This window comes from Lithobates pipiens, unplaced genomic scaffold, assembly GCF_037356315.1.
Source record: "Lithobates pipiens isolate NorthernLeopardFrog02 unplaced genomic scaffold, aLitPip1_a1.2 Scaffold_19, whole genome shotgun sequence".
NCBI lineage: Eukaryota > Metazoa > Chordata > Amphibia > Anura > Ranidae > Lithobates > Lithobates pipiens.
Window position 1 is genome coordinate 247,411,070 of NW_027507764.1, and position 12,492 is coordinate 247,423,561.

The 12,492-nt window shown below is 41.0% G+C and overlaps 1 protein-coding gene across 21 annotated transcripts in view; it reads right to left on the reverse strand.

The window, feature by feature from the left end:
- Nucleotides 1-12,492, reverse strand: part of LOC143996687 (poly(rC)-binding protein 3-like) — a 1,318,080-nt gene that overhangs the window by 40,128 nt on the left and 1,265,460 nt on the right. For 18 of the 21 annotated variants that reach the window (XM_077491910.1, XM_077491899.1, XM_077491898.1 and 15 more), the window contains 3 exons: nucleotides 9,679-9,807; nucleotides 9,114-9,257; nucleotides 5,162-5,251 (listed from right to left, as the gene is read on the reverse strand). In XM_077491910.1, the coding sequence (XP_077348036.1) occupies nucleotides 5,162-5,251; nucleotides 9,114-9,257; nucleotides 9,679-9,807 (363 nt within the window). The remainder of the gene's footprint in view (nucleotides 1-5,161; nucleotides 5,252-9,113; nucleotides 9,258-9,678; nucleotides 9,808-12,492) is intronic. The other 3 variants (XM_077491906.1, XM_077491908.1, XM_077491907.1) reach the window with 3 other exon arrangements.

A 12,492-nucleotide genomic window follows, 5' to 3' on the forward strand; every position in this document is an offset into this window, starting at 1 on the left:
CCCAGCTGCTGAACAATTCCACACTTCTAGGCATGTAGAATTCTTGGTTGCTGAAGTTTCTTGCTTGTATATCACTATATGAGCTGAGGGGAGGAACCGTATAAACTGTCACGGGAGCAAGTATTTGACTTATTGAATACTCGCATGGACAAGGAAGCAGGTATGAGATGGTTTTTCAATACGTAGGCCATTGTAACATAAGTATATTCATGCGTATTGTTCAGGTGACCCATTGGCTATAAGTGATTCTTCGGTGACAGGCTCACTTTAAAATGTATTCTATTGTATATGGTGCGTATTCCATCGGAAGTGGGCAATATTATACGTTTCTGGTTTGAGCTGGTGTTTGGAGGAGGGAGGGATAGGACGGGGTATTTGTTTGGTTGTTAGTCGGACTATGTTAGTTAAGCAAATTTTTTAATATGTACTATTATTGTTGGGCCCTGTGTGGTCACTGAGGCAGTTGGTGTCATGCCAGCACAGCTTCAGGTGTTGCATTACATGCATAATTCTTAATAAAAATAATAAAAAATGTTTTTATTCTATTGTAAGTCTATTTTTAGCACAGCTGACATAATGCCAAATTGTTTACAGTTTTACAGGTTTCTTAAGTAAATTATTATTTGTGAATTTGTTGCAAACTTTCTTACGTGGGGATTCTGCCAGTAACAGCATTTTGTATTGCAGGTTCACAATGCTAAGCCACTGCCTTGAACCAAAAGTAGCTTAGTCTATCTGCCATGTGTGCTCCTTTACTTGAGTCATTACACTACTTATCTGGTCAGTGCATGCTTCCCTGGCTCCATGGACAACTGAGGGAGTGCTCACAACAGGCTGACAATGATGTTGCTAATTGCAAGGCAGTAGCTTAGCATTGCCAGCCTGCAATAAGAAGGGTTGTCATTGACAAAATCTACAGATTAGAAACTTTGCAAATGAGTCACAAAAAATGATTTGCCTAACAAAACCATATATAGAGAGGCATGATGGTAAACATATTTATACCCTAAGTGCAGTCATATTACAAATTATTGTATTTGTCTACTCCCCAGACTGGTAAATGCCCATACAATACAGGTAAAATAATATTTAAGAACTGTACACATGCACTGACATAATTTCATTTAACTGCACCATCCATCATGGACATTTGATAGCTAATATTAGTTGATTTTGCATATCGAGGTTTCCCATACAAGGGTCATGATTGTTAGCGTAGGTCTTGATAAATATTTAGCAATCTAAATATTTAGCAGTCTATTTGCCTTCAGTAAACCAACCCCTATGTGTTACCAATACAAGTCTTACAGGCTACTATGGGAAACACGGATAGCTTGATAGCTTGCTATTATTATATACTTTGTTCATCAATTACAAATTCATCACATAAGCACAGGACTGCCTATCCACCCCATTTGTATAAACTGTTCAGCCTCATATTAAATTCATCACTTCCTTTATTATTGGTTTGCACGCTGAGGTAATAGAGTTTAAAGATTAAATATGTATGCATTTACTAAAAATTCTACATAAAGAGTTTACTTTGGGAGGTGATACACTGGCAAGTTTGCATTGCCAGATGGGCATTAAGAATATTAGTTTGTTTCTGTGTATACAATATGCAAATGAAGATAAAAGCTACACTTTTCTATGTTGCTTTTATACAAATTTCCAATGTTGTTTAAAAGGAAATTATGATAAAGTACTTGAAAAATAATTGTGAATGTCTTCTCCGGGGTAATAGTTCCAGTGGCGTCACTGGGGGGGCAGAGGGGGCCCTGACCCCCAAACATTATGCTGTGCCCTCTCATGTGCCCTCTCATGTGCCCCCCAATTAAAACACCTTTTGTTGTAGTGGTTGCCATGCAGCCCTGCATCTTGCTCGGGCCACCTCCAGAATAACAGTTTCTCCCCCCTCCCTATCCTTGCTGACACTCTGCATAATGCGAGAGTTGTTTGCACAGCCACCTGAATATAAAGGATCAGGGATGACAGGATGGAGATCATTACCATTGCTGTCATCACAGCACTGCACTCCACACAAGTCCCCTGAATGCATGTATAATCCAGGGCGGAAGGAGGGGGAGACTGTGTATTGTTACATTGAGCTTTATACCACCTGGGGGAGGTGGTTTAACCACTCCTGTCATTTATTTAAACTTGGCAAGTTTTGTAATATCAGTACAGGTGAAGTATATGAGGGGGGGGCAGTTGATAGAGGGTGCTGTTTGAAGGGTATCAGTATATTGGGGGTGTCAGTATATAGAAGAGTGTCAGTATATTGGCAGTGTCAGTATATAGAAGGGGTGTTAGTGTAGAAGGGGTGTCAGTATATAGAAGGGGTGTCAGTACATAGAGGGGGTATCAGTATATAGAAGGAGTGTCAGGTCAGTATATTGACGGGGGGTCAGTATATAGAAGGGATGTTAGGTCAGTATATTGAGGGGGTGCTGGTAAATAGAAGGGGTGTCAGTATATCGGGGTGTGAGTAGATAGGGGGGAGGTGTCAGTATATAGAAGAGGTGCAAGTACACATGGGGGAGCCTGATCTGCTCCCTCCCTCTGCATCCTCATTGGCAGGAAAGGGAGCGACTTGCAGGAAGAAAGGACTCCACCAGCAGCACAAGATTCTGGGCCATGTAGTCTCCAACTAAAGTGGCCCCACACAGCCTCCTATGGGGCAGGGAACTGCAGAGCCCAGCATGCTCCCTGGCGAGGGGATTCACAAAGCAGAGGCTGCCTGGGAGAAATTTGAGTTCTACCATGAGGCAGAGGAAGATGGACAGGAAGAGAGAGGCAGATGAGATTACACTTTAACCACTTTCCATCCAGACCATTTCTGCCATTTCTCTCCTACATGTAAAATTCATCAATTTTTTGCTAGAAAATTGCACAGAACCCACAAACATTATATATGTTTATTTAGCAAAGACCCTAGAGAATACAATGGCGGTCATTGCTACTTTTTATCTTGCACGGTATTTACGCAGCAATTTTTCGAACACGATGCTTTAAAAAAAACCCATTAAAGTTAGCCCAATTTTTTTGCATAATTTGAAAGATAAAGTTACGCCGAGTAAACAGATACCTAACATGTTACGCTTCAAAATTTCACACGCTTCTGGAATGGTGCCAAACTTTGGTACTAAAAATCCCCATAGGCAACGCTTTAAAGAGGAGGTCTAGGGCTAGAATTATTGTGTGTGGGGTTTGAACACCGTTTTCATATGTGGGCGGGACTTACATATGCGTTTGCTTTTGCGTGCGGGGACAGGGGCGCTTTAGAATTTAATTGTTAATTTTACTTTTATATTTTTTGTTTGACACTTAAAAAAAAAAAATTGATCAGTTTTATACCTATTACAAGGAATGTAAACATCCCTTGTAATAGGAATATGGCATGATCGGTCCTCTTTACAGTGAGATATGGGGTCAATAAGACCCCACATCTCACCTCTAGGCTGGGAAGCCTGAAATAAAAAAATAAAAAAACAATCCCGGCTTCCCAACAGAGGCAGCGCCATTCGTTTGAATGCAGAGGCCGGGCGTGACGTCATAACATCGCGGCTGGCCTCCAAACGATCATAGAGACTCCGGTGACCATCTGGTCCACCAAAAATTACTATCGTTATCATCCGGGGGCGGCGAATCCTGTGTTCAACTCACTGATGGAAGCGGTGAGTCGGTACTGCACCGGCGGGAGGAGGGGTGTCCCCTCTCGCTGCCCATAAGAATGATCAAGCGGTGGAACAGCTGCTATGATCATTCTTATGGTGCAGGAAGTCTCCGGCTGAAAAAGCTGATATCTGAATAATGCCTGTAGCTGCAGGCATCATTCAGATATACCCCCGCAAAGTCAAGGACATCATAAGACGTACCTTGGGTGGGAAGTGGTGGCCACTGGAGCAAAGCAAAAAACATCCATTTATTTAAATAGGCAGAGGGATTTGGGATAGTGCGCAGGTCATTTTTCCTTTGTTTTTAATTGTATGTATAGGGGCATTGTTGCGGGAGTACAGGTCTCAATATTGTAGATTTGTATGCATTTGATACCCATTGTCAGGATATATACATTATATATATATATATATATATATATATATATAAAATTGCATTTTATAGTTGGCCCTCCTACTTTTGTCCTTGCCCCCCCCTAAATATGAAAGCTGGAAATGCCACTGCTGGCAACCAATTGATTGTGATCTACCCATCAATGCAGCCATCTCGCAGTGAGATCGCAAGCCTCTCACATCAGAGTGTGAAAAACCACATTACTGTATGTAAAACAGAGCTGAGGCAAGTCCTAGTAAAGGAGTTGGGCCAGACAGGAATGAGAGAGCTATTGTCAATTAATACGTAAGGCCCTGTCCAGCCAGCAGCCAGCAGTGCCAAAGCACGAAATGTTTCTGTGTTAAATCAGCCACGGGAGGCTCTGGCAGACCAGGGGGAAAATGTGTTGTAGAATAGGTGACTGCAGGCTGGAACTGGGTGAAAGGGCAGCAGGGGTTTGGTGTTGGGGGCAACAGGATGTACAAGGTTGCATGATGTAATGAAAAGTCCTCAGTGCTGGGCTGGTAGTGTTGTATAAGGCTGCTACCTACGATGTAGATGCATGTGTGTGCCTGCCAGCAACATTGGCATTCATTTACATCATAGTGGCGACAGCCTAAGAGGAAGAAATTGTAAATGGTATAGGCTGTAGCAACAAATAGGCAGTTGTGTATTGACCTCTACACTGTGTCTTGCATACTATGGACTTCTGCACTGTTCATCACATACTACTGACCCTTGCACTCTGTGTTACATACTACTCACCTCTGAACTCTGCATTACTAACTACTGATCCCTGCATGCTACATTAGTTTCTACTGCCTTCTGGATTCTGCATTGCTTACTCCTGACCCCTGCACCCTATGTTACTTACTCCTGACCTCTAAACTTTTCATTAAATACTACTGATGGTTGCGCTGTGTGTTAAATACTACTGACCTTTGTATTGTGCATTATATACTAATGACTTCTGAATTATGCATTACTTAATCCTGACCTCCTATACTGTGCTATACATACTACTGATCTCTGAACTCTGTGTTACATACTACTGACCCCTGAACTCTGCTTTATTCCTAACTACTGCACTGTGCATTTAAATACTACTGACCTCTGGTCTCTTTAAAAAAATGAGCTGAGCTTGACCGCCTCCATGTTGTTCATGTAGATTTCCACCTCTCCAAGGTTGTCTACTGCCAAACTAAAATAACAGTAATACTTTGTATCAAGCACCATGATGTACCCTCTGAAAATCCTATGTAAATATAGACTATTCCTAAAAGTTGATAATTGCATATAGCTTGACATGCCCACTTCACCAATCTGACAGTTCTTGAACCTAGCGATAAAAAAATGTAGATGCCAGGTACTTTGAAAAATGGACAGGCGGATCTGAGCAGGCCTATCGTGTGAAAGGGACCTAATACTTAGAAGTAACGGGTCTTTTGACAGGGCTCCAGCAGTGATTAATGGGCCAGACTAACAAGGTAGGAGCAGGCACCCTCTGTTGCCTGTTTGAAAAAGCTTTTGAAGTGCAACAGCTCTACATAATCCAGGGTAGATACAGGAAGATGATAGTAAATAAGTATTTACATTTTTTACTCCAGCCTTTTGCTACCAAGTTTCAAATAAAGAGACCTTAGAGGTCTGCAGTCTGCACCTCAACACCAACAGGTTCCCAGCTCATAGAGGAGAAAGACTGAGGCCTCATAAGTCTTGCAGATGGGACTTTGAAGTGCCATGAGCAAAAAGCAGCTCATTTTTCTCCCTAACTGAAAAGAAAATATTTTATATTTTTTTATATATATTATTTTCTTGCCATACTAATCCAAAGCTGGATTGTTTACTGCGTCTTATAAATACATTTTCTTTGACGTTGTCAGTTGGTTACATTTGTAGAGAGAAAGAGTATGCCAAAACATATAGGAACCTGTTTTTAAAAGAGTGAATAAAGGTTTCTTGTTCTTTTTCAGTTTTACCTTTTTAATCTACTTTTACATAGCCACCCACAACTATAACAACTATAACATTTTCCTAAATATGATGTTCTTTAATCATTGATTTGTATATATTCATTCATTTTCTAAGTAACAGCTATAGTAAGTAAGTACTTAGTAAGTAAGTACTAAGTACTAAGTAACAGTTAAACAGTACTATTCACCTGTTTTGATTTAAACAACTCTAGACCGAGTGTAATCCAATATTATAAGTGTATACCTGCTTGGGTAGTTATGAATTCTGCTGAAATGCCTCACTTTTTTTTACAATGCTAAAAATAAATAGAGGTTTGGATCCTTCCATTTCAGCTACCCCTTGAAACATCAGCCCTCCTGCATAATAGCGGTGACCTGTAGTTTCCTGAACTTGCTTATTACAGAACATTTGAGTTTAAGGCCGCGTACACACGCGCGGACTGTTCGCCCAACTTTGTCCGTCCAACAGTTTCGGCAAACAGTCCGCTCAAAATTAGCATGGACGGACATGGCCACACACGACGAACGAACAGTTTGCTGAAACCGTGCGCGATGACGTGAACGGCACGTACGACGGGACGAAAAATACGACGTCCTATACACTGCATTATAGCTTTCGGCGTGAAAATCCTTTCTGAGCATGCGCGCAACTTTGTTTGACGAACAAGCCTACACACGGGCGGACTGTTCGCTCAAACAAGGTTTCAGCGGACAGTTTTTCGGAATTTCCGAAAAACCTTGTCCGTCCAACTGTCCGCTGAAACTGTCCGCTGAAAGCCCACACACGAGCGGACTGTCCGCCCAAACACTGTTCAGCGGACAAAGTTGGGCGAACAGTCCGCCCGTGTGTACGCGGCCTAAAGAGGAAATGCAGTCTGCTCACATAATTTGTAATAAAAACATCTTTGCCATTCTGAAGCTTCCCTCCAACCACTTTGCATATTATTTTATATAAACTGTGATACTGTACTTGCCAAATATGCTGCAGAAATCTCCCTCCACTAAGTCTGTCTGCATCCATTTTAACTGTGGGCAGCTGAAGCCCCCTCCCTTACTGGCAAACTCTCACGAGAGTGAGAGAGAGAGCTGTGTATGATGTCATAAGCCTGGGCTTTTTACTAGACAAGAAACAGGAAGTGGGCTGTATAAGGTATTTGCTGGCAGAAAAAAAAATGTTTTACTATCCAAAGTTAAAACAGCAAGGGCAGAAGATTTAATAGATGGAAAGTTGAAAAAATTATGGAAGTTCAGCTTTAAGTTTGTAAAGCAAGCAGTGCAAGAAACAGAAATAGTCTTGGCATCAGCCTCTTGCAGCCCATGTACAGCAGAGCCCAGGCTAGGAGAGGGAGAGGCAGTTGTGTTGCAGTGCTCATCTGCTTACAAGAAACTTATGAGAAGAGAGCAGATTGACAGAGCAATGAGATTATCAGTCTTCTGCTTCCCCTTCACTGCTCAGTCATTGACTGGGGACATGTGTCTGTGTCTCCTTCCCTGCCAAACGGGGCTTTGCTGTGGGGCAAGGCTGTGTAAATCTCAGAACTGAATGTACAGAAATAAAAATCCAGTGAAAGGTAAAACAGCTCCCATATATGTATTTCAACTGTTTATTGAGCTGCTTGTCTGGAGGGAATATTTAAAGGAGTTGTAAAGCCATAAGGTTTTTTATCTTAATGCATTGTATGTATTAAGATAAAAACCCTTTCAGTATGTAGCAACCCCCCTTAGCCCCCTAATACTTACCCGAGCCCCCATCTCTGTCCAGCAATGTCTCAGTCGTGTGTCTCAGCCGTCCGGGACTCTCCCTCCTGATTGGCTGAAACACAGTGGGGGGGCCATTGGCTCCCGCTGCTGTCAATTAAAGTCAGTTAGCCAATCAGGAGAGAGAGGGGATGGGGCCAAACTGCAGCTTCATGTCTGAATTGATACATGGAGCTGCAGCTCGGCTCGGGTGCCCCCATAGCAAGCTGCTTGCTGTGGGGGTACTCGACAGTGGGGAGGGGCCAGGAGCAGAGAGGAGGGACACGAGAAGAGGAGGATCTGGGCTGCCATGTGCAAATCCACTGCACAGAACAGATAAATAGAACGTGTTTGTTATTTATATAGGAAAAAAAAGGAGACTTTACAATCACTTTAAAATGATTGCAAAAGCACACATTTTTTTTTTATAAACATATCATATTTACCTGCTCTGTGCCATGGTTTTGCACAGAACAGCCTCAACATCCTCTTCTTCTGGGGTCCTCTTCCAGCTCTGCTGGCTACTATTCCCATCCGAGTGCCCCCATAGCAAGCTGCTTTCTATGGGGGCACTCATGTGGGCTCAATCCTAAATCAGGATGTGTGTGTTTATTGACATACACAGTGCTGCTCATCCCTGCCCACTAATTCCTCCATTGTCTATTGAGGGGAGAGAGAGAGAGTAGAGCTGTTGTTCTCGGGCACATCGTTAGACAGAGATCATGAACAGGTAAGTACTTAGGGTGCCTAGAAGGGAACTGATCACAGTAGGTTTTTTACCTTAATGCAGAGAATGCATTTAGAAAAAAAACAGAGTGAATAATTACTTGTTTTAGTGAATAAGTGAAGCTGCTTTGTGCTGAAATCTTATTTACACAATATGAGCATTTACCTATTTATATTTGTGGACTTTCACACAAAACAAAGGCATAAATGCATATTATATATTTTCTGAAGAGTACGGAACAAGAACTTAGTCTGGCATGCCTGCTCAATTATCTTCTGTAATTCTTCCTTGATCATTTAAAAACTATACTTGACTTGTATAGTGGTTTGGTAAACCTATCACTTCAGTACCCTCTTAAATCAGATCTGTAGTAAATGAAGAATAAGAAACAGGCACTCAAAGTGTAAATTAATTAGCAAATTAATTAAAATGGGAAGACAGCATGCACAATGCTTTCTGAACCATTTAATGCATGGTAAACAGGAGGAATCGATAAAGTGATAATTGGGACTGCAGCGATTCTGAAATGACAAAGCAGTTGGGGTGAACTGGTTTACTATGTGCAAGCAATGTCTAAAAACAACATGTACTCTTATACTATACCAGGAAAAACAGAGTAAACTAACAGGTGCTGGTTGAGGTTGGGCCAGGACGGCGTGATTTCCAGCTGAGGCCAAAATGGTGTCCGCTCTTACCTGGCCTCCAGCAAAAATAATAGGTCCAGAGGCAGGCTTTGGGCGATAAGGAATAGTGGCACCTTTCGGCGGCGACTGTTGAGGGAATAAAGTGTGTAATAAATTATTTACATTTTATTAATCTGAAATGATTGTATAGTTTCTGTAACTGCTGCATATGGGTATTTTCAACTTATATTATGAGATTTTTTTTTTTTTCTATCAAAAATGGGGCTTACTCATCAATATGTCTAAGGAAAGAACACTCTTAGGTAGCCTTTGTTGCCCATAGCAATATTTTTTTTTCTAATCCTAACACTATCCAATAATAGGCAACACATTCTCGTTCATTTCTTTACTGAGACATTTTGATAAATAGTCCAGTCCATTGAAAACAGTATCAGTAGCTAGGATAGCATACTCATCCCAATGAAAATGATGAATTTATTTAATCAAACATTATTTGTAGTCCAATTCAGTAAACAAAATCAAAAATAATTAGGTACGTTAGACTCACCTCTAACATGACAACACAAATCTGTTTAACACACTGGATGATGGCATCAGGAGTGCCCGATATAGTAACTGCACGCTCTGTTGAATTGGGCAGCATGTCCCCTGCTACTTGAACTTGAGCGCCTGTAGACTGAAATAACGATTCATGAACAGCTTGTTGAATACTGCATGCACAAATACAAATGAAATTACACAAGTAGTATTTTAGAATACTCAATTATACCCAATTTTGGTGCCGCTCAAGCTAAAAAGTGCTCAGTTCACTTACTTTCTTATCTTTCAATGTCAAAATAAGGTAAGTGACACATACAAGCTCACGGGAAAGATATAGGTTTCTTTTGATATCCAGAGCTGTAAAGCAGGAATATCACCCCATCTTTTATCCTTACTGAAACCATTAATGTGCCAAGTTCATGTAGCACTTGGTCCTATTTTGATCACTTCTGTGGGATCCTTCTAAAAGCTGTAAATTTCTCTCTGATTGGATAAGGTGGAAAGCACGACGTCACTACCCTGCCTCTCCACCTCATCCAATCATAGAACACTTTGCATTCATTGGGAAAATGCAAATGGCACCTGTTCTGACTGGGTTACTTCCTGTGTTCATGATGCAACAGGGCAACTAGTGGAGATCACTGTAGAATTGGTGTCTACCACCGTGATTTCCAGCTTCTAGGGAGAACCCACAGGTATGGTATATGCATAGTTACATAGGTCCAAGCTGGACTAATGTGGCTATTTAAAAATATCCATACCTGGAAAATGTCTTTAACCGCTTGCTGAACGTTGCACGCCAATATATGTCAGCACAATGGCAGCGGTGGGCAAATTGGCATACCTGTACATCCCCTATAAGAGCTGGGGATAGCAGGCAAGCGCCCACCATGTATAGCGTGACCATGCCCGCGGGACCAGTGGACTCAATGCCCGCCGGTCTCCCGGCGATTTTGTCAAGGAGCCCCAGGACGGCAAAGTGCCTATATAAACAAGGCATTTCCCCATTCTGGCTTGTCATGACAGAGATAACCACTCCCTGTTATTGGGAGCGGTGATCGCTGTCATGTGACTTGAAGCCCACCCCCCCACAGTGAGAGTGACTCCCTAGGACACACTTAACCCCATCGCCCCCTAGTAGTTAACGCCTTCACTGCCAGTGTCATTTACACAGTAATCAGTGCATTTTTATAGCACTGATGGCTGTATAAATGACAATGGTCCCAAAATAGTGTCAAAAGTGTCCGATGTGTCCGCCATAATGTCGCAGTCCTGATAAAAATCGCAGATTTCTGCCATTACTAGTAAAAAATAATTAAAAAAAAATTGCCATAAAACTATCCCCTATTTTGTAGATGCTATAACTTTTGCGCAAACCAATCAATATACGCTTCTTGCGATTTTTTTACTAAAAATATGTAGAACTAAAAATATGTAGAAGAATACATATCGGCCTTAACTGAGGAAAAAAAATCATTTTTTTATATATTTTGGGGGATATTTATTATAGCAAAAGTAAAAAATAATGCGTTATTTTCAAAATAATAATAATAATAAAAAAAAAGCAGAGGTGATCAAATATCACCAAAAGAAAGATCTATTTGTGGGAAAAAAAGGACGTCAATTTTGTTTGTGTGCAATGTCGCACAACTGCCCAATTGTCAGTTAAAATGACACAGTGCCGAATCGCAAAAAGTGCTCTGGTCAGGAAGGGGGTAAAATCTTCCGGGGCTGAAGCGGTTAAAGATGTTAAAGCTGTAGTAAAGCCCGCTTTGTGATTTTTACCTACAGGTAAGCCTATAATAAGGCTTACCTGTAGGTAAAATTTATATCTCCTAAACTTGCACTGTTTAGGAGATATTCACCTTGGATGCAACCTGTGACATCACTGGCACATGTGCTCTGAAGGTACCTTGCCGGACCTTCAAAGCTTCGTGCTGGAACCGAGTGACATCATTGCAGCTCTGGCCAATGACATAGCTGGAGTGTGCAATCCAGGAAGAAAGGCCAAGGGAAGATGTCAGCCCTCTCAGCGGTGACAGCGCACTGCGGGAGGGCTGTGTTCTAAGGTAAGTATTTCATAATGTGCTAATATGTGATGCATATTAAAGGTTTTCTTTTTTTAATCAGCTGTGGTTTATACCTGCTTTAAATGTAAAGATGTTATTTACAACTGTCTATATATGTTTAACCTCCAACGATATTGAGATATGTAACTTTGTACCTTAGTACATTTTTTATGTATCAACTACCTTTATTCTAAACACTTTTTATGTGACCTCTCTTTGTAACTGCCTTTCCTTTATATATATATATATATATATATATATATATATATATATATACTTGATGGTCGGTGGGTTGAGTTGGGTAGATGATATAGATTTGTCTTTTTTAATTCTTGCCCCTTCCTCTGACCTTGTGCAGCTGTCTGATCAATCAATATTCTCACCATAAGCAAGCAAGCTCTAACGATGCCAAAAGACAGAGGTTATGTGCAGCAGATCTGGACAACTGTGTCCTATTGACAGAGTTACAAATAATAATAAGTGGGTTCCCAGTTTGTAATCTATCTTATATCATCTTGTTTTAATTTATTAAAATTAAACACCATATTCTATAGTTTATATTATAACAGTGCGACGAGTATGTATTGCTTGGTCAGTGGACAGTGTGCAGCCCAGGATTCCTCTACTACAAGGCATATATTTTGCCATTGATTTATTTAACAATTTTCTTACTTAATTTAGCATTACTTTTGGAGTTCTCCATTGAGCACACATCCAAAACCAATAAACAGACTAAAACAAAGCTTAATCAT